Source organism: Candida jiufengensis (assembly GCF_024610255.1).
Source record: "Candida jiufengensis strain CBS 10846 chromosome Unknown scaffold3, whole genome shotgun sequence".
Classification (NCBI taxonomy): domain Eukaryota; kingdom Fungi; phylum Ascomycota; class Pichiomycetes; order Serinales; family Debaryomycetaceae; genus Lodderomyces; species Lodderomyces jiufengensis.
Window position 1 is genome coordinate 1,273,537 of NW_026261560.1, and position 22,285 is coordinate 1,295,821.

The window sequence follows — 22,285 nt, forward strand, 5'->3', positions numbered from 1 at the left end:
AGTGGAATAATAATAAAATTTTAAAACAAAGATGGAAAAACAATTAAGAGTTTCAAAAATGTTTTGAACTAGAAATTAAAAAAATTACTTAACTATCGTTTATTTTGCATCAAATTGATTGACTAGTAGTAATTATGTATAAAGTATTAAATTTAATAATTAATCAATAGTTTATCAAATTTAAAACAATCTTTAATTAAACATTTTATTACATATATTATGTTGAATAGATTAAATCATAATTATTACAAAATTTAAAAGGAGTTTAAATTAATTTTTATGCAAACATCAACCTCAATTTTCTGTAATATAATTTTATAATTGAAAAATTATAGTAAAAGAGTTTCAATACTCTCCAAAGCTTAATTTAATTCTATTTTTAAAATTGATCTAGTCTATTTGGGTTATAGTAGTCTTTAAATTTTTTGATCTTCGTCTAAATAAATTTTGGATCTGTGTCAAATCAGAATGTCAGATGTGTTCTGTATATAAATTTGAAAAAAAAAATTACAAACCATCAAATCAATCAATAAGAAAGTCAAGTCCGTCAGTTATGCAATGAAGTAAATTGTTGAATTTATAAATTTACTCCACTCCTTAATGTTACATTTTTAAGACTTTTGTGAATGTAGTTTTCCACAAATTTTGTTAATTGAAATATAAATTTGAGCGACTTCACATTACTACCAACGGCTTAAAATTTTTATACGTCATTTGATCAGCAGGTCAAATTTTCAAATTATACCGGTACTAAATTTTAACCTAATTACTTTCAAATTCTGTAAAAAGAATAAGCGCAACTAGTAATTTATAAATTGAATCTGTAAGTATCATATGTTAAATTGAAAATTTTTATATGAATCATGTAATGTATACAATAACATGATTCTCAATATTGTACAAAAAGTGTAAATTAAAATATTTTAACAACTATTCAAATGTTTTATTGAAAAATTTTATTTTTGTGAAATACCTTTTAGTTATGCTTTAAACTCTAATTACTAAATAATTGGACTAAGTCTTTCAATTCTTCCTTAGCAAGAGATCAAATTGCGAGCTTAAATTAAATTTTTTGAGATTCACTCAGACTTTGAGGTTGTCTCCAGGTCACGTCAATTCATACTTTAGTTCAAATAACTAAAACCAAAGATCTTGAAGATCAGCATTCTTGAGTTTAAAATAAAATCCGAGATGTTTATTTTAAAATAGTTGTATCTTTGTGTGCTTAATTTCTGGTTCATGTAATTAATTTATCCCAATGTAGTATAATTACATAATATATTTTATATTAATTACATACATACCAGAATTTGAAGTTGATTTACAGTTTCTTTTTTTAATGATAAGGCACATTGGCAATTCTTTACATTAATATATGTTGATCTGTTTTCTAATTACTATCTATTTTAAAGATATGCAATGAGATGAATTGATAAACGCTTTTAAGTTTTTTACATATATTTATTGTGTCTCAGTTAAATTAATAATCATATATACGCCTTGATGTAATCTGTGATGTGGAGAAATTGACCAATGACCTCTTTAAAATTTCTTCATATTGATGAAGTTTTCACCAAAATTAATTCTAAAACGTTTGGTCGTACTGAATTTGAGGCTGATCATTTTAATGATATGCTGAGATTTTTGTAGAAACTAGTGAGCTAGTATTATTGAGATTGTTGAGCAATATTTTGTAGCCATTTACATAAATCGAAGTCTCAAAAACGTCATTACTAAGACATGTGAAGTTTACAAAACGCATTCCTATTATGTATCGAAAATTTTTTGAATATTAAATCTATTATCATCGTATTGTCATCTTCTTTTAAGTTGATCCTATCACTTGTTAATTTGGATCAACACTACTGATCAAAAGCAATAGGACTCTAAACTCATTAAGAAACTTTCAGATTTGTAATGGTTAGTTTTGTTATCCATGTCTAGTTAAAGCAAATCACGTTCTGCAGCACGTGACACCATCTTGAACTTTAAAAATAAGTGAATACGAAATTGATCTTAATATTTCAGAATAAATCAACAAATATTAAATGACAAATCAATTCACATCATCAAATACAGATCAAGTAAAACTAAATCTACTACATTATAATTTATGGACACAAGTAATAATACATAATGATCATATAGTGAGTGGTTTGCCGGCTTCAAAATTAGCTTCAACTGATTCACAAAATAAAAGAGAATGGATAGTTTGTAAAAATTTAACGAATACTAAACTTACGGTTCAAGAAATTAATAATTGGTTTGAAGAGATTAAAAAATTTGATATGAATGATAATGAGCAAAATAATGTCAACAATATAACGGATAAAATACGGAATGAAAAACTTGATAACAATTCTATTAAAGATAATGCAAATAATATAACGAATGATGTGTCAAATACAGTTGAAAATGAAGGTGTTGCTACAAAATGGGAGAGTCTAAAATATATAAATGGTAAAGGTAGAGTAGATAGAATCACAATTGCAATGATTAATGATGATGGCACTATAGTTTATTATTTCATTCATGATGGTATAACAAAACCGAGACAGAATTAGTTAATGTTTATAGTATAATATCCAAAAGATATGAGCTTTCAACTTAATTTAAATTTTCGATTTTTTCTGTAACTAAATCGTTTATTTTATTTGCGTAAAAATGTACGTATAATATATAATATTATATAGAATCTGATAATAGAGAGGGGGAGAAAAAAATAAGAGAAAAAAAAAACATTTTGACATTTTATTCACCCCTAATTACCTCTTAACCAAAATCGAAAATAAATAATTGCGATTATTTTTGACAAGCATAAAATCGACTTTTCTTTAAAGTATATATCATTCACCTCGCTAAAACAATTAAAAGTGACCAAAATTGAGGTGTGGAACACAACTTAACCTCGATTCCGACCAAATCCATATCATCTCCTTCATCATCGAACCATATAAATTAGCTGCAACCGTACTAAATTTACAGAAAAAATCAGCTGAAGTATTCCTGATTTACGTAAAATTACAAATAGTGATGACTGTGAGTTTTGTATCAATACAATATGTTAAATACTTTTTGAACCCTATTAAACAATCTCGGTTGGTCTCATTTAACAATTTAAAGCAACAAATGGAAGTTATATCTGGGATCTCATATAAACGGCTGTAATTGGTGTTATTGAATTACAAACGATAAAAAATGGGACTATCAGACCAAGAAGATTTCCTCTATACAAGAAATCAATAGTAGCTGAAAATCAACTGCACAAAAATTTGGCTAAATAAATTATATTGCTATACAATAGTTTTCTCAATTTGTTGCAAAATAAACTGAATTTTCTTAAATTTAGTGTGAACTTTTACCAAGCGTTATTAGCTTTTTCAAAAAAGTTGTAAGTGTAGTATCTTGTACCTATAATTCAGCTGAACTTTTATTTATTAAAATTCAGTGCAGCCTTTTCTTATATTGATCAAATTATATTCTAATGGTTGCAAAATAATCTGCTACCAAGCAAATTTCGTCTCATGAATGATGATTGAAGTATCAAAGAGACACTAAAACTTGTAAAAATGTTGGTTTTAGAGTCCCATCAATCCAAATATACGTTTCATACTTAAGCACAAGAACAATTTTATACAATTGTTTTACATTCGAGGGCAAATAAGTGGATAAATTAAAGAAATGTATAAGAAGAAAGTATTACGATCAATTCCGATCTTGTACCCGGTGGCAACAGAGAAGAGATATTTTGTCTGAGAAGAAGACTTAAATGTAAGTAATAACCGATGTATAGGTTAGATAAATAATCTTATAAGGAAAGCTGGTACTATAATAATTTATGTAGAGAGGTATAGTTATAATTTGAGACAATATCGATTTAATGTTGATTCTTTTTTAATATTCTCTTTTCTTCTGTTAGTCTTAATAAAATTCTATAATATTCTATTGCATCATGTACTTTTTTTCTTTAGTGTGTGATAGAAAATTTAATTTAAAAACGACCTTTTGAATTTTTTATAAAATTTTTCAATTTAAAATCTCATATATTTTTATATAATATATATAGGTTTAGATACTCATCAAAAACAACAATCATTTGTATATAATTCAATTTATTAAAACAGATCAAGATGTTGTCTGCAAGAAATTCAATCAAAACTTTAAAATGTCAAATAAGTAGATTTAATTCAATTCGTTTACAATCAACTACTGCTGCTCCAACTGGACCAGTTATTGGAATTGATTTAGGTACAACCAATTCAGCTGTTGCTGTTATGGAAGGTAAAACTCCAAAAATCTTGGAAAATTCAGAAGGTGGTAGAACTACTCCATCAATTGTTGCATTTTCAAAAGATAATGAAAGATTAGTTGGTATTCCAGCTAAAAGACAAGCAGTTGTTAATCCTGAAAATACTTTATTTGCCACAAAACGTTTAATTGGTAGAAGATATGAAGATAAAGAAGTTCAAAGAGATATTAATCAAGTTCCATATAAAATTATTAAACATGGTAATGGTGATGCTTGGTTAGAAGCAAGAGGTGAACAATATTCTCCACAACAAATTGGTGGTTTTATTTTAAATAAAATGAAAGAAACTGCTGAAGCTGCTTTAGGCAAAAAAATTACTAGTGCTGTTGTTACTTGTCCAGCTTATTTCAATGATGCTCAAAGACAAGCTACTAAAGATGCAGGTAAAATTGTTGGTTTAAATGTTTTAAGAGTTGTTAATGAACCAACTGCTGCTGCTTTAGCTTATGGTTTAGAAAAGAAAGATGGTGAAGTTGTTGCTGTTTTCGATTTAGGTGGTGGTACTTTTGATATTTCCATCTTAGATATTGGTGCAGGTGTTTTCGAAGTTAAATCAACTAATGGTGATACTCATTTAGGTGGTGAAGATTTTGATATTGCATTAGTTAGAAATATTGTTGATACTTTTAAAAAGGAAACTGGTATTGATTTAGAAAAAGATAGAATGGCTATTCAACGTATTAGAGAAGCTGCTGAAAAAGCTAAAATTGAATTATCATCAACTGTTTCAACTGAAATCAATTTACCATTCATTACTGCTGATGCATCAGGACCAAAACATATTAATCAAAAAATCACAAGAGCACAATTTGAACAATTAGTTGAACCATTAATTAAAAAAACCATTGAACCATGTAAAAAGGCATTAAAAGATGCTGGATTATCAACATCAGATATTAGTGAAGTTATTTTAGTTGGTGGTATGTCAAGAATGCCAAAAGTTATTGAAACTGTTAAATCAATTTTCGGTAAAGAACCATCAAAAGCTGTTAACCCAGATGAAGCTGTTGCTATGGGTGCTGCCATTCAAGGTGGTATCTTAGCTGGTGAAGTTAAAGATGTTGTTTTATTAGATGTTACTCCATTATCATTAGGTATTGAAACTATGGGTGGTGTCTTTGCAAGATTAATTGCAAGAAATACTACCATCCCAGCCAAAAAATCACAAATTTTCTCAACTGCTTCTGCTGGTCAAACATCTGTTGAAATTAGAGTATTCCAAGGTGAAAGAGAATTAACAAGAGATAACAAATTAATTGGTAATTTCACATTAAGTGGTATTCCACCAGCACCAAAAGGTGTTCCACAAATTGAAGTTACTTTTGATATTGATACCGATGGTATTATTAAAGTTTCTGCTAGAGATAAAGCTTCAAATAAAGATGCCTCTATTACTGTTGCTGGCTCATCAGGTTTATCAGATGCTGAAATTGAAAAAATGGTCAATGATGCTGAAAAATATGCTGAATCAGATAAAGCAAGAAGAGAAGCTATTGAAAATGCAAACAGAGCTGATCAATTATGTAATGATACTGAAAATTCATTAAATGAACATAAAGAAAAATTATCAACTGAAGCTGTTGATAAAGTTAAAGAATTAATCACCAACTTAAGAGAAATTGTATTGAAAGCTCAAGCTGGTGAAGAAGTAGCTCCAGAAGAATTAAAAACAAAGACTGAAGAATTACAAAATGAAGCTATTAATTTATTTAAGGATTTATATAAAAATGAAGGTGAATCAGGATCATCATCAGAAGAACCACCAAAAAATTAGATAAATTTTGAATGTCAAAATTAAAACTGAAGAAAAATTAGATAAATGAAATTGAAATTATTTATTTATACTTTTTTTTTTAGTTTTTTAATATTACGATGATCAACGTTTGCAATATAATTTTCAGCATTTTGTTCGATTTCAAATAACTTTAGTTCAATTGACTTAAAAGGTCAATTATTTGTAAATAGTATAAAGTTTATTAGTAGTATATATTAAATGTATTTAAATTACGTAGAGTTTTATTTTAAAAATTTCGGATATTGTAGATTTTAAGACATTTATTTAGGTACAAATCTAGTTATCAATGTTTGATTACTTACCTCAATCTTCAAGGTCTGGAGGTAAATGACCATTCATAATCCAAGTTAAAGATTTTTCTTTTCTATAAGCTTCCAAATATTCAATCATTTCATCATCAGTTTTATTATACTTATATGCACCCCTTTTTATAGCATCACATAATCTTTTTCTTCTTTGATATCTTTTACTTTCTTTTGATCTTGAATCACCTCTCCATTCATGTTTACCGTATTTTGCATCTAATTCACAAAGTGGTTCTTGATTCTTATAACCGTGATAAAATTCTTGATATATATCTCGTACAGTGTTTGGATTTTGTAAAAATTCGATTTTGATTTTTCTAGCTGTTATTCCAACTTTTTCTCTTGTATATATACCTAATTTTTTACGCTTTTTAGGTCCGGTTTGTGATTGACCCTCTTGTGGTTGTTGCGGTTGTTGAAGTTGTTGTTGTTGTTGTTGGACTGCAGCAGTGGCAACTTGATGTAATGCAGGATCCATATTATTATCAATTGAAAGATTAGAACCTTGAGATTGAATTTGATGATGCAATTGAGCTCTTCTTTGATCCAACATTGATTGTTGATGTTGATGTTGATGTTGTAAATGATTCAATTGTTGTAAATTTGATCTTTGTAAATCACTAACATTAACGCCACCTTGTAAAGCATGAATTGAATTTAAAACTTCATCATCTTCAACAACTTCTTGAACTTCTTCATCATCATCTTGTTGATTTATTTCAGGTGGGGAATTTTGTATATCATCATGTTGTACAATCAATTGATCATTTACTTCATTATTATTGTTGTTGTTTGTTTTTCTCTTTTTATGACTTGAACCATTGGGATTATTATTATTACTATTATTTACCAAGTTATGTATTATATTAGATAAAGTATCAATTTTATCATTTTGATTACGAATTAAAGTTTGTAAAATTCTATTTTCTTCATGAAATGTATTTTCAATAGCATTTAATTGAACAATCAATCTATCAACTTTTGATTCTAATAAAGATCTTGATGGTGAATTTATATCATTTCTAATATTCATTTTGAAAAATCGGATAAATACTATGTCTAGTGTCGTTTATTATGGTTTTATCTTATCTATTATACAAAGTAATTGTTTTGAGTACTTTTTCTTGAAAATGTCTCTCACCCTTTTTTTAGTATTTAGTTTGTGTCAAGATCTACATGAGCTACCAGATATGTTCCGTAATTTTTTATTATGGCAGAGATTTCTTACAATTACAATCAGATCGAAAATGTTCATTTGATGATTGATGTGTTGAGTATCTTTAGTATTTTTATGAAGCACCAGAATGAAAGACAAATTATACGATAGTGGAGACATTGTAATTTCTTGTATGACAATTTTTTTCATCTATACTCATCATTAGCTATTTTCAGAGATTTTTCCTCGACTTCAGCTTCATTAGCATCATCTTCAAGGTTACTTTTGTCGTCATTGATTTCAATGTCATCTTCATCTTCTTCACCTGCCTCCCCTTCGAAATGTTCATCTTCATAATTATCCATATAATTTTCATCTTCATTATAAACTTCATCTCCATCATAATTCCCACTTTCATTGTAGTGTTCATCTTGATTTTCATCAATATTCTCATTATAATCTTCTCCCATCAAAGCTTCTTCACTAATATCATCTAATTCATCAAATCTTGCGGTAAAAATATCACCAAACAATGCCAATAAAGCAACAGATCTTCCTTTTGAATTTATATAGACCGCTCGACATTTTTTAAAATCTCCATAAACTTCTTTTGTTGCCATACTTAATTGCATTAAATTTGACAGTTTAGGTAAAAATAATCCTACATTATTTGAATATTGAGTCATTGTTTTTAAAAGATGTATTATATTAAAAGGTTCCATTTCATATAAATTAAATTCATTTTTATCATAATTTGTACCACCCCATGGTGGAGAACTAAATATAAAATCAAATGTTCTATCTTTTGGGAAGGTTTTTCTTAGTTCTTTGACATGATCTGGTATCCAATCGTAATTTGATTCTCCATTTTCTTTTAAACTTGTAATATTTGCCCAATCTGCACTTAATGTCCAAATTTTATCATCAACTTCATAAACTTTTGAGTTATGTTCAGTACAATATAAATTAACTGGATTTATATCAATAGCCCCAACTGAATCAAAAAATCTTGCAAATTGAATTGTATTACCACCACCCCCACAACATACATCTAATCCACAATTTGCTTCTGGTGGTAATATTTTAACAAATAATTGAGCAATATATTTTGCAATTAATTCTGGAGTTACACTATACCATAATTCTTCTGATAAATATATTCCATCATTATATTTTGAAAATAATTCAAATCTTCTATTCCAGAATTTTTGAACTGATTGAGGTAATGTATAATAAGAATGTACTAATAATTCACCATTATAATAATGATTTTCATTTTCAATTTGTTCATTTAATTTAAGTTTTCTTTTTTTATTTCTTCTTTTCTTTTTCCGTATTTTACCAGATTGTATGGGAGGAGTTGTTAACAGTGATGAACTATCATTTGTATCTTTTATATCATTGTTATTAATATCATCAATTTCTTCAATTGAATTATTATCCATTGATTTGGTTGTATCTTAATAATTTAATATACTAAAATTACTTATGGAATACTTAACATAATTATAATAATAATAATTTTGTATGGTAAAGTTGCTACCAAATATAATTGACATATTTTTATATATTTTGACATGGACTTTAAATTTATAAATTTATAATATAATATATAATTACTTTTACAATTCATTACTCACAACAGTTGAAATTTGAATTTGAATTGAGTCACTTAGTTGAACAAATTTTTTTTTTTGAGATAATTTGTCCAATCATAATTATAGTTATTTAAAAAAGACCGTCTCTGTACTCAAAATTAATTCATTTTGATTCAATCTTGGACCATTTTCTCATCAATAATAGGATTGATTAGGTCGTTTTAAATTTGCAACCATTTTTGTCGTATTGATCAAAATTTGGCAACACCAAAATTATACACTAGAAAGAATTATTCTAAGTAGAGGATAAAAGAATTTGTATTCAATAATTGGATGAAATCAATCAAGCACATTTTCAGTTGTCATAAATATAAAAATATTTTAACTTGTAATATTAAAACGACTTGGCCCAGCCTTATATACTTAATCAATTTATTACGTGTTGTTTTTGTATTTTGATAAAGAAAAAAGAAACACAAAATTTAACGATTTTATTTTCAAATTTTTCAATTTTATTCGTAAACTTGGAGAGAGATCAAATTAGATTTTTAAATTTGAAAAAAGTTACTTGTTTCATAGTTTGAATAATTGAAGACCAAAAAATTCAAAGAAATCAAATTTCATTCTATATTCAATTCATTTATGATTATTTAATTCTCACTTTTTTTTGTGTTTTATTTAAATTACAATTAATATAATCAATATGTCTCAACAAGTTAGGAAAAGAGGTAAAAAATCAACTACTCCAATTGAAAATTCAAATAATATAATTGATGAAACTTATCTAATTAAAAAGAAAAAAGTAACTATTCAAGATAATACTAAAGAAAATGAATTAAAATATTATATAGTTTTAAGTTTCATCACAGCATTAGCATTTTATTTAAGATTTACAAAATTAGGTACTCCAGATCAAGTTGTATTTGATGAAGTTCATTTTGGTAAATTTGCATCATATTATTTAGAAAGAACTTATTTTTTTGATTTACATCCACCTTTTGCTAAATTATTAATTGCATTTGTTGGTTGGTTAATTGGTTATACTGGTAAATTTAAATTTGATGCAATTGGTGATTCATATATTGAAAATAATGTTCCTTATATTGCTTATAGAAGTTTATCCGCAATTCAAGGTACTGCTATTGTTCCAATAATGTTTATGACTATGAAGACTTTGGGATTTCAAGTACCTGCTTGTTTATTAGCTAGTGTAATTGTTTGTTTTGATAATGCTCAAGTTGTTGATAGTAGATTAATTTTATTGGATGCTACATTAATTTTAAGTGTTGCATTAACAATGTTTAGTTATTGTAAATTTTCAACTTTTAGAAAACAACCTTTTACTCAAAATTGGTGGACTTGGTTATTAGCTACTGGTGTTTCATTATCTTGTGTTATTTCAACTAAATATGTTGGTGTTTTCACTTTTTTCACTATTGGTTTGGCAGTTGTTCATGAATTATGGATTTTATTAGATTATCAAAAGGGTTTAACATTACAAGATTTTTCAAAACATTTTTTAGCAAGATTATGGGCTTTAATTGTAGTACCATTTATAATTTATTTATTTTGGTTTTATTTACATTTTGCAATTTTAATTAAATCAGGTCCAGGTGATGCTTTTATGTCATCTGAATTTCAAGAAACTTTATTAGAATCACCATTAGCTCAAAATTCAAAACAAGTTCAATATTATGATCAAATTACTATTCAACATAAAGATACTGGTTCATTTTTACATTCTCATGATCATGTTTATCCATTACGTTATGAAGACGGTAGAATTTCTTCAAATCAACAACAAGTTACTTGTGTTGATGTTGATAATGCTGAACAAGATCCAAATAATCAATGGGAAATTGTTCCTATAAAAGCAGAAGATGATGGTAAAAGAGGTAAAGAAGTTAATACTAATGATATTGTCAGATTTAAACATGTAGGAACTGGTGGTTATTTATTAACTCATGATGTTGCTTCCCCATTAAAACCAACAAATGAAGAATTTACAGTCGTATTTGATGAGAAAATTGAATCAAGATACAATGAAACTTTATTTAGATTAAGATTAAGTGTACCAGGTTCATCACCAAAGAAACAAAATCAGAAGAAAAAAGTTAAAACTTTAGCTACAGATTTAAAAATTTTACATATGGATACAGTAGTTGCAATGTGGACTCATGATGATGAATTATTACCAGAATGGGCATTTGGTCAACAAGAAGTTAGTGGTAACAAAAAGATTCAAGATAAGGATAATGTATGGACTTTTAATAAAATTACAAACCTAGACAAAAGCGATCCAAGAAGTAAATATATTCCAAAAGAAATTAAAACTATGCCATTTTTAAAGAAATGGTGGCAATTACAAGGATTAATGTTTCATCATAATAATCAATTAAGTTCATCACATCCTTTTGCTTCACAACCTGATTCTTGGCCATTAGCTTTAAGTGGTGTTTCATTTTATAATAATAATGATACCAAAAAACAAATTTTCTTTGTTGGTAATGTTGTTGGTTTCTGGTTAGAAGTTTGTTTCTTGTCAATTTATATTGGTATTGTATTAGCTGATCAAATAACCCGAAGAAGAAATTATCATTTATTAAGTGATAAAGCAAGATCAAGATTATATAATACTTTAGGATTTTTATTTGTTGGATGGAGTGCACATTATTTCCCATTTTATTTAATGAATCGTCAAAAATTTTTACATCATTATTTACCTGCTCATTTAATAGCTGCTTTATTTTCAGGCGGTTTGGCAGAATTTATATGTTCAAATAATTCAAGAGATGCAGTAAATGTAAATCCAAACATTAAAAAATTTAAAATGACTTTATTGGTAGGGTTAGCTTCATTAGGTATAATTTGGTTTTTCTTTTATTTTGGACCAATTACTTATGGTGATACATATTTAACACCAGATGAAGTTAAAGCTAGACAATGGTTAGATATAAAATTACATTATGCAAAATAAATCGAGCAAGAGCTTTTAACATATAAATAGGTATTTTTTTGATTAATTAAACAAAAAGAAAATAAATATATAAATTTTAGCATTTTTTTAATCAAGTTTGACTTGTCTATAACCTCGTAAATTACCATCCATGATCGAATAACATACTTACACTTTCACCATTATTGATTCTTCTTATAGCTTCCGCAAATATCCTACTAACATCTAAAACTTCCATTTTATCTCCCAATATAGCAACATTTTCAATTTGTGGTACTGAATTTGTTGTAACTAATTTATCAATTTGACTTTTATTTATTCTGTTAATTGCATCACCACTAAATATACCATGAGTAACTAATGCATATACATATTTTGCACCTTGATCTTTTAATAATTTCGCAGCTCTCGTTATGGTATATGAAGTATCTACTAAATCATCAATTAAAACACATACTTTATCTTTAACATCTCCTACTAACATAGTTGTAGCAACCATTTTGGGAGCTTGTTGTAGTTGAGTTGAGCTATGATGATGGTGAAGTTGTTGATTGTGATGGTGCTGCTGTTGTTGTTGACTATATTGTTGACGTTGTATTTGTTGTTGAGCAGCTCCGGCAGATATTGATGAAGAACTAGAAGAAGTCAGAGGTGGACCTTTTGCAACTTTTGCTCTTCTTTCTTTATGTATCAAAGCAAATGAACATCCAATAGTATCAGCTATAGAAGTAGCTCTTTTAGCTCCACCTGAATCTGGACTTACAATAACACAATCTTGATAATTTGGGATATAATCCATTATATAATGTTTTAAAATTGGTCTTGAATATAAGTTATCAACTGGTATGTTAAAAAACCCTTGGAATTGAGGATCATGTAAATCCATTGTTATAATCCTATCAGCTCCTGCTGTTGATAATAAGTTGGCTATAAGTGTACCATTTTGTGCAATCCATTGTTTATACCCACTTTCAGTTTTACCTTGAGCATCTATTTGAGGTAAGAAATTAGTTGATGATGAGTTTGTAACTATGGATTTTGGTGTATACCTTACTGGTTGTGGAGTTTTTAAGTTGTTGACTTTTAATTTTGAAACATCAGGCATTAAACCTATACTATTTGAATTACTATTACTAAAATCAAATGACTTAGTTCCATCTCGTGATAATGGTCTTGGAGTACTTGGTGCACTTTCAAAAGTATAATCATCCTTTTTTGTAGTCAAACTAGGAGCACCAGTTGAATTTGGTAAGAAAGGAACATCAGGTTGTCTGGAATATGGAAACAAAGGTAATACAGCAGTGACTCTTTTAGCACTTGCTGTTTTACAAGCAGCTATAGTAATTAATAATTCAATAAAAGTATCATTAACATGACCACAACCGCTTTGTACAATATAGACATCTTTTTCTCTAACACTATCTTGTACAACTATTGATGTTTCACCATTTGAAAATTTTCTTGAATCTAATCTACTTTGTTCAATTGTTAAATTTCTACATATTGATTTTGTAAGTAATGGATGTGATGAGCCTCCAAGAACAACTAAGTCTCTCATTTATGCAATGGAATGTTGCTGACTTAATGCAATTCGTTTGAAATATCTGGGGATATTTTAATTAAAAGAATTCACCGTATACTTTTTTTTGCAATTTTGTAACCTGAAAAGTGATAAGCTCATCTTTTTAAATTATAGGACCATTGAAACATCTACCATATTCAGTCCAACATATCTACAACTTGTTTTACAGTAGTATAATGAAAGAGCCAGTTATTGTCAAGCAGATCTCATGCGAGATTGAGCTTAATCGAGTATCAATGAGTAAATTACATTGGATATTAGAAACCACGTTTCATCTCTATAATCTTCATCTATTAAATTAATTTACAAACTACTTTATCAATACCTAACTTCATAAGAACCTGATTTAGTGGTATACCTTACCCATTTAACAGTTTTGTAATTAGATTTTTCTTGTACTTTTAAATATTTTACACTTAACCCCGAACTTGACCACATATCTAAATTAAAATCAATTGTAATTGGAGGTCTATTCCATTGACTAAAATTTTGGTTTGATTGAGATTGAAGTTCTACTTCCGCTGTTAATAGGTTTTCAGCATCACCGTAAATTTTGTTGAATTTCCAAATCATTGAATTTTCTTCGGGATGATATTTGATTTTACCATTTGATGTTAAAAAATTTGTTGATATGACATTTTTAGGTGTGGGGATCTTGATTTTGAAATCTGTTGCTGCTAATTTTGGAGGTTGGAAACTTTTCAATTTAATCTTGTATAGTACTTTATTCTTTTTGTATTCTGAAACTTGTGGGTATATCTTGAATGGTATATTTGTATTATTTGAACAATTATAGCTCATTAATTGAAATTCTCCATCAGGCGGTATAAATTGAATAGTTCTGTCATTTTCAAAAGCACTTAATTCGACACATTGATGGAATTTTGAATCTTCTAATGCTACTATTGAATTTCTTTCATCATCTTGTGAATCATAATTCAGTAAAAAAATTGTATTTTGATTAAATCCAAATCTACATTGTGGCATACCTGATAAATGAGATTTCATTTTGATTGCTCCATCTATTGAACTTCGTAAAATTTCACCATGTGCATTCATCAAAATGTTTAATTTTTCTTCAACATTTAAAAATATTTCGTTTCTTCTATATTTTATATTTGATGCTCTCCAAGTTACTGAATGATTTTCTATATTATTTGTGGGTGGTGTGTTTTTCTTTAATTGACTCAATGGGTTAAAATTTGCTTTCTTGAAAATATTTGTGACGTTTGATTCGCTTAACCCAACAACATACTTTTTTAGGTACTCAATATCCATATTTGTAGGATACCCAAAATCACATACTTCTCCTAGTATCTCATAGATTAAAGGAAAATTATTTACAATCGCGGTATCTGATAACGTTGGTTTTTGATTTTGTTGTTGTTTCTTTTTATTATTATTATCCTCCCACAATACAATACATAATAATGATTCTAATTTATATAAAAATTCCAAAATTAGTGAACAATCTTGATTGGATCTTGTAACAGCACATATCCAAACATTACCCAGTTTTATATATATAAATGAAGTTGAACCTAAAGTTAATACCGGAGTTCTCTGATCTCGATTTGACTTTCCAATTGAGGCTTGATTTATTACTTGTATTCGAAATACATCTGCTATATTTCTTTTGATTTCATCTCTATATAGTTTTGATATTAGTATATCTCCTTTGTTGTCATATATGAATAATGCTGTTATCATTTATTAAAGTGTTGTAAGTATTTGATTAAATTGATAAAATCGGTTGTAAAAGATCTAAATTCTAAAACAAAATCTGAATAAAAATCGGTTGCTTTAATTTCCGACGGGGCTACCAATTAGTATGAAATTTGTTTTGCAACTAAATTTCTGGATCAGAAAGGGTCCAAATTTTATACTACAATTTCTTAACAATTTATAATTACGGTCTATTGGTCTATTAATCTATTTACTAGTTCCTTCTATGAAATTGGTTTCTATATCTATCTTTCATCCCAAAACTTTCTCAATTTCTCACCTGCTTCTTTATACTCTTGTACTTCTGCCTCCGTCATTATCGGAAATTCACGACCAACTTTAGTTTTCAGTGAAACTTGCCCTAATCTTACCAAAGTTTGAGCATAAGGTAAAGCATCAACAACTCCAATTGTATGATATAATCTTGTGTTACTTTTTTCATCGTATCTATTGTTCACCCACTGAATTTGTTCATTTCTTGAAGGTAATCGAATCTTACCTGTTATGTATCTTGATAACAAAATTGCTTGATATTCAAATACTCTAAATGATATACCATCTATTGGGACTCCTATTATTGTGATTAAGGGCTCATTAACTAGGAAAGTGTGTTGATATAAATTTGATACAGTCATTCCCTCATGTGTGATTGAATTGTTAAATAATCGGTTCAAATATGGGTATGAAAATAAGTAACCAGTGCAATATATTATATGATCTGGGTCATAAACTATTGACCCATCCTCAAATAAAACTTTTATTTTCTGTTTATTTGATTCACTATTTAATAACTCGATTGAAGCAATAGGTGGTTTAGACTCAACGTTGGTTTTCGACGATAAAACTTTAGTTCGTTCATAATTTCTAATTGATTGATAAACCTTAGTACCTGGTTCTCTTGCAATGAATTTCGTCAAATCACTTCCGGAAGCTCTTGAACCGACAACTATTGCAGTTTTTCCCTTATATGGTTCTGAAGATCTATAAAATTTGGCATGTTGAACTAGGTCTGGATACTTCTCTTGTAAATTTTTTAAACCAGGTACATGCGGAATAAATGGGACATGATAATGACCAGTTGCAACTATAACGGAATCAAACTCTTCTTGGTACCAACGGTCTTGAGTTGAATCTTTTAATTCTTCACGTACCGTTAATTTAAACCTGTATTGCAATTCAACATCATCCGATCTATCAATCCTTTCAACATCCTCTACTGTAGAATTTAAACTCAATTTAACTTTTGAGTTGTTTAAATTTTGATTCACATAACTTTCAATATATTTTTGGACAACAGTTCCAACCACATACTTACCATCTCTATCGTTTCCCTCTACACCCCAGTTTCTATTGTCACTATATGTCATCATATTTTCAATAATATTTGTTTTTATGCCATGATAACTAGGTGTTTGAAGAAATCTTTCTTGATTATTTCTTGGTAAGCGTATCTCATTAGTTAGTTCCTCGGCATCATGAAAAGGATTGGCTAATTGAGGATCATTTTCAAAATTTATATTTCCAGATTTAATTATATGATTTGGAGTTTTGATAGTTTGTGGATTAAGATACCAAACTCCACCCAATTTATCTTGTCTTTCATAGATTACTATTTTTCTGATATTTGAATCTGGTTCTTTCAATAAAGTATCTAAAATAATTGCAGCAGATGCTCCACCTCCAATTATTGCAATTGATTGAATTTGCTTTGATGATAAACCAACTGGGTTTTCATGATCTAGATCAGATATTGATGGCATTGTCGTATAGAGGAGTAAAAGATACCCCTGTTCTTCAGTACATTATCTTGTAATCGTTATATATATGCATTGGTTTATCACTTTTATTCCTAATTGATAAGGAAAAGGATGTGGTTGCAAAATGCCACACTATTAATCTCCGAAATTAATTGTCAATTAGATTAGTAATATGATTAATACTCTTATTCAATAACGAGTATTACTTGCATTACACTTCTAATTACTATATATTGATCAGATAAAGCTTTCAACATTAGTTCCAATCTTTTATTGTTCTATTTCGTACTTTGATGCAACTTTAGAATTTTTATCGATACATCCGACAAAATCAATACTTTCTTGATTGTTATGTATCGTAGTAAAAGGTGTTCAATTGAAATGATTCAATCCAGTTTCTTAATGAGTGTAAATGTAGGAACTTAATTTTGCTGACTTTAGCATATGATATTGTTCATTGATTTGTGGGGGGTATGGAATTTCAGATAGAGAAAAATTGTTGGCAACATTACTTCTTTTGAGTATCATTTCAAATGTCACATCTACTACTTAAAAGTTTCGTCTTATCAATAATAGGATACATCATCTCCCACTATGCATCAAATCAAATTAACAATCGTTTAAATTACTATGGCAAATCGAATGATATTGAGAAAATTCTAGTACAATATAATTATCATGGTGATGAATTCTTCACAATATTAAATGAGGATGAGAGTTCAGCTATTACAAAACTAAAAAAACGAGTTGATAGATCTAACTTGAGGACTATCGAAGATATTGAGGATTATAAAAGATTGAACAGAATCAGTAAATATGCTTTAGCTTCAAAAATTATTTTCATTATTACAATTATATTTTTATCTATATTTGGTCTACCTATTGGTTCTGATCCAGATCTTGAAGCACAATAAATGAATTATAATCCTGAATCGCTGCGTGTATAAATGCATAAATGTATAAATGTACACAAATAAGAATTGATATTATATCAATCTTCTAAAATTTTGTATTGACTTTGTATACTTTGTTAGATAAGCATGAGACAAATATATAATTGCAAAGTACCCCTTAAAAAATTAGTTAAATACTGAGTTTCACAAATTCTTAGATCATAAAACATTTTATAGAAACCTCTAGAATCAAATTATGGCCTAAGAAAGGAACAAGAGCGGCAGCCAAGTTTCTGATACACAATTAAGTTATATTTCTTTTCACCAATGCTTTTCACTTGGATGTAAAACAATCGATTTAATTTAATTTGCAACTTTTTGCGTCAAATTTGTGATAAAAATTTGGCTTAAATACAATTTCAATCTTCACAACCACGATAAAAATAAGAATAAATATCAAAAGTCAATGTTTCTGGAAATATAATGAGTTGATAATTTGGAAATATATCAACTTACATAAAGACTTTTCAAGCTCAGTCTACCATTATGCTCCAAATTAATTTAAAAATACCACCTAAGAATATAAGTGTTAAAATAAATATGCCAGAATACACATTATATTATTTTACAACGGTAATAATAATAGTATGGGTTATTTCTCCAAAAATGATGAGTGATGCAGAAGACGAGCTCCAAATGAATTGAATCACAGGTGTTTGATTATTTTTTCAGTCTGTAGTTTAATTATAATATTTCAATTCGAATACTGTCTAATATTACTTTAAGTCGCATAGTCCCACGTTTTATAATTATCACTTCTTAATGCTAAATTTAAAACACTAAACTAGAAGGCGGACTTATAAATTTTATTTTACCAAATTTGCATTTCATAGAATTTTATAATTTGATGAGGTCCAAATTGATTAATTAATTATTATAATTATAGATCTACTTCTCGATTTCAACTACAGATTTTCATCAATTACTTATAGACAATCAAAATCATGATTGAACAAAAAGAAATAGATTTAAATAAACCGTTAGATGCAGATAAACCAGCAACTCTTGAAAAATCAACATTAACTCCAGCATTAACAAAAGCATCATTAATATTACATGGAGATTATTATAAGCAATCGCAATCTAATTTATCAAAATTTGTATTTTGGCATCCTATATCGATATTGGTATATACTACATTAGTTCCATTAGTGTTTGGATTTGTATTATGGGATTATTTATCAATAAGTGAAAATTTAGTTGAATTCTATACTATTGCAAGTAAGAATAGAAATGATTTTATTTTTAATATATTGAGAGGTGCTCCAATTGTTGCTTCTATTTTCGCAAGTTTTGCATTCATTGGATATATTTTAGGTGATGATGTTGGAGCAATTGCAACAAATTTTATTAGTAAGAACTATTGTAATTCCGTTTATGGATTTGATGTAACTGAATTTGTTAAAGAGAAAAGTAAAGCCAAAGTTTTGAAAAATGGTGAAAACACTAATATAATCAGTTACAGAGATCAACCAATAGCTATAATAACATTAGTACCAGATTTGAAACAATCTACACCTGAAAATTTTGTGGTTAAAATTACTGGAATACATGTACGTAAAGTTTTCCAAAAAGTTGATTTTGATAATTTATTAATTGAATGGGCCGTGGTAAGGTCAAGAGAATTGTATCAAGAATATTTAAAAGATTCTAAGACCAATGTTAAAAAGGGATCAATTTTAATTACTGCTGATTGTTATTCATTTAATAAAAAATTAGCAAGAGCTTTACAAATTCATGGGTTTCAAATCTTGGATAAATCTTTTGAGTTAAATCCATTTGAAGATACTGCTAAAAGTTATGAAAAATTAATACATAAAATTTTGGGAGCTAGTTTAGATACTTATGGTATAATATTATCAACAGATGAAGAAGATTATGAATTACTCAAGAATTCAGAATTATTGGAACATAATTTATCAACTTCAACATCATCATCTAAGGAAGCAATTGCTAAAAGGAGAAGATAGATCGATTGTTCTTTCTTGTTTATAATCTCGTTATCTATATATATATGTACATCAATTTCAATCTAATAATCCAGTACTTTTCAGTTTTCGTTTTTGTTTTTGAACTCTATAAATAATCAATCCAAACCAAATTAAAATTACAAATATGACGATATAAATTATAATTTTAAGACACCATAACAACCTACTGAACAATCTCTTGAAAAAAGTAGCGTCTTCATCACCATATTTCTCCAACCTTGCTTGCTTTTCCCTTTGCTTTATTCTTTTTTCAGCATTTTGTAATCTCTTTAGTGTTCTTCTTCGTTGAGTACTTAATTTTCTTTTGAATGCTCTATTTCGACCACCAGTTTTTGATTTTATATTCTCAACTTTTTGATTTATGTCGTTTAACGAGCTAGCTTCTTCATCGTATTCATTTTGTTCCTTTATTAAATCATCCAATTCATCTATACTTTCAACAAATGTACCATCTGGTTTAAATAATGCAAATATTTTGTTTTCTATCACGTCAACATTTTCAAATAATTGACCAGTTTCTGCACTTAATCCCAAGTACTTGATGTGGGGTAATTTAACATCTGTTAATGTAACACAGTTTGTCCAATCTTCATGTTTCCCGTAATAATTGAAATCTATTGATAAGTAACCATTTTTGATATATACTAACCTCATTTTTGTCTCCTTTGAAGCTGGATTTAAAAGATCTTTAGCAGTACATCCAGCTAATCTAGTTTCATACCCATCTGTTCCCTTGTTATAATAAGTAGAACCATCACCCAACATTAAATTCACAAAGGGGAAAGTCCCACGTTTACCATTTTTATACGTATCCATCATAATTCCTAACCCATTAAAATTATTTTCAATTCCAAAAACATCACCAATATCAGAAGGTTTATCTAAAAACCAAACTGCTAATCCATCCCCCACCAATCCATGTTTTGCATCTTCATTATGTATATGGAACGTCAACTCCATTTCAAAAGACTCTGCTTCTATTGGATTTTTACTAAACATATTTGAAGCTAAATGAGGTGCAGTAGAGGTTAATCTAATATATTTATCATTTTCAACAAACGTGTTTCCTTTCAAATTCCAATTACGTACATGAAATAATGAATCATCTAAGTATGGCTTTTGTATACCTTGATTAGTCAATTCTGTTTTCTTTAAGGCTACTATATTTGTATCTTTATTTTGTAGTAATGAATTAATTTCTTCTGGTGTTGATGTAGATGATGAATTTAAGAACCAAAATACATTGAAATGATATAGTAAGTAAATCAGTAGAAGTACAGAAATTGTTAGTAGTGATTGTAATGGTTTGGATCCTTGTAATGTCCTCTTGAACGACATATTTGCAGGATATAGTAGTACAATTAAAATTAAGTTGTAGATCTAATAGATAAAGTTTTGTACAAAAAATGGAGTAAAATGATAAAATTGAGAAATTGAAATATCCGATCACGTTGATGTATGAAAAATTTAGTTAATCACTAAAATTTACAATGAATTCATTAAAGTGCTATATACATATGATACGACCATATCACTCTATTTCCCAAATACAACAGTTCTAATAGCAGTAAATAACGTCTCCTTTTTTTCACCTTTAATCTCACTAATTAATCTATTATAATAATCAGGATTTCCCTTAGGTTTTAATAATTTATCATCTAATTTATAATAATTTTTATATTTATCATTCACAAGCTCTTTCAAAGCTATATATTGTAATTTCAAATCTTTTTCTGATATATCTTGTACTATTTGTGTATTTTCAAATCTCTGAAGTTGTGAATCTTTAAATGATGCGTAATGTTTTAATCTATCTTTTGGTAATGTTTTTAATAATTGGATTATTTTTTCCGTAATTTGGGTTTTGGACGTTATTGATGACATTTTGAGTTGTTATGTGTCGGAACTGAATGATACTATTGTAGGTTATTTGGCGGTGATAACGTGAAGTTATAATTAAAATCAACTTGATATTTAGTCTATAGATAATTTTTTCTGTGAAGTCTTGTATAAAAAATGCGTGAAACTTGATGGTGCGCTAAAATCAAGCTGACCCTAAACAGTGCGCACTATTGATAAAAGCAAAGAAAAAAAACGCACATATTTATTCCCGCAACTATTCAAATTTGCAACTTTCAAATTTGCAACTATTCAATTT

General features: G+C 28.0%; 11 protein-coding genes across 11 annotated transcripts; 5 read left to right on the forward strand and 6 right to left on the reverse strand. All coding sequences in view use genetic code 12, as the record gives it.

The window, feature by feature from the left end:
- Window positions 1–2,048: 2,048 nt before the first annotated feature.
- Window positions 2,049–2,564, forward strand: SEN15 (Sen15p; the record flags this gene model as incomplete). Its single annotated transcript, XM_051763573.1, has 1 exon — window positions 2,049–2,564. The coding sequence occupies one exon, from the start codon at window positions 2,049–2,051 to the stop codon at window positions 2,562–2,564; it is 516 nt and encodes a 171-aa protein (XP_051620399.1).
- A 1,566-nt stretch (window positions 2,565–4,130) lies between these two features.
- Window positions 4,131–6,083, forward strand: SSC1 (Hsp70 family ATPase; the record flags this gene model as incomplete). The annotated part of the gene is made up of 1 exon (XM_051763575.1): window positions 4,131–6,083. One exon carries the CDS (start codon window positions 4,131–4,133, stop codon window positions 6,081–6,083), a length of 1,953 nt encoding a protein of 650 aa, XP_051620400.1.
- A 324-nt stretch (window positions 6,084–6,407) lies between these two features.
- KGF54_003031 (uncharacterized protein) lies at window positions 6,408–7,442 on the reverse strand (the record flags this gene model as incomplete). The annotated part of the gene is made up of 1 exon (XM_051763576.1): window positions 6,408–7,442. One exon carries the CDS (start codon window positions 7,440–7,442, stop codon window positions 6,408–6,410), a length of 1,035 nt encoding a protein of 344 aa, XP_051620401.1.
- A 329-nt stretch (window positions 7,443–7,771) lies between these two features.
- Window positions 7,772–9,010, reverse strand: KGF54_003032 (RNA methyltransferase; the record flags this gene model as incomplete). Its single annotated transcript, XM_051763577.1, has 1 exon — window positions 7,772–9,010. The coding sequence occupies one exon, from the start codon at window positions 9,008–9,010 to the stop codon at window positions 7,772–7,774; it is 1,239 nt and encodes a 412-aa protein (XP_051620402.1).
- Window positions 9,011–9,866: 856 nt separating this feature from the next.
- PMT4 (dolichyl-phosphate-mannose-protein mannosyltransferase) lies at window positions 9,867–12,140 on the forward strand (the record flags this gene model as incomplete). Its single annotated transcript, XM_051763578.1, has 1 exon — window positions 9,867–12,140. The coding sequence occupies one exon, from the start codon at window positions 9,867–9,869 to the stop codon at window positions 12,138–12,140; it is 2,274 nt and encodes a 757-aa protein (XP_051620403.1).
- Window positions 12,141–12,261: 121 nt separating this feature from the next.
- PRS5 (ribose phosphate diphosphokinase subunit) lies at window positions 12,262–13,677 on the reverse strand (the record flags this gene model as incomplete). Its single annotated transcript, XM_051763579.1, has 1 exon — window positions 12,262–13,677. The coding sequence occupies one exon, from the start codon at window positions 13,675–13,677 to the stop codon at window positions 12,262–12,264; it is 1,416 nt and encodes a 471-aa protein (XP_051620404.1).
- Window positions 13,678–14,019: 342 nt separating this feature from the next.
- On the reverse strand, window positions 14,020–15,411 carry APM4 (Apm4p; the record flags this gene model as incomplete). The annotated part of the gene is made up of 1 exon (XM_051763580.1): window positions 14,020–15,411. The coding sequence occupies one exon, from the start codon at window positions 15,409–15,411 to the stop codon at window positions 14,020–14,022; it is 1,392 nt and encodes a 463-aa protein (XP_051620405.1).
- Window positions 15,412–15,671: 260 nt separating this feature from the next.
- Window positions 15,672–17,186, reverse strand: KGF54_003036 (uncharacterized protein; the record flags this gene model as incomplete). Its single annotated transcript, XM_051763581.1, has 1 exon — window positions 15,672–17,186. One exon carries the CDS (start codon window positions 17,184–17,186, stop codon window positions 15,672–15,674), a length of 1,515 nt encoding a protein of 504 aa, XP_051620406.1.
- A 530-nt stretch (window positions 17,187–17,716) lies between these two features.
- KGF54_003037 (uncharacterized protein) lies at window positions 17,717–18,097 on the forward strand (the record flags this gene model as incomplete). The annotated part of the gene is made up of 1 exon (XM_051763582.1): window positions 17,717–18,097. The coding sequence occupies one exon, from the start codon at window positions 17,717–17,719 to the stop codon at window positions 18,095–18,097; it is 381 nt and encodes a 126-aa protein (XP_051620407.1).
- Window positions 18,098–19,080: 983 nt separating this feature from the next.
- Window positions 19,081–20,106, forward strand: PHO86 (Pho86p; the record flags this gene model as incomplete). Its single annotated transcript, XM_051763583.1, has 1 exon — window positions 19,081–20,106. The coding sequence occupies one exon, from the start codon at window positions 19,081–19,083 to the stop codon at window positions 20,104–20,106; it is 1,026 nt and encodes a 341-aa protein (XP_051620408.1).
- Window positions 20,107–20,163: 57 nt separating this feature from the next.
- KGF54_003039 (uncharacterized protein) lies at window positions 20,164–22,011 on the reverse strand (the record flags this gene model as incomplete). Its single annotated transcript, XM_051763584.1, has 2 exons — window positions 20,164–21,453; window positions 21,679–22,011. 2 exons carry the CDS (start codon window positions 22,009–22,011, stop codon window positions 20,164–20,166), a joined length of 1,623 nt encoding a protein of 540 aa, XP_051620409.1.
- Window positions 22,012–22,285: the final 274 nt, after the last annotated feature.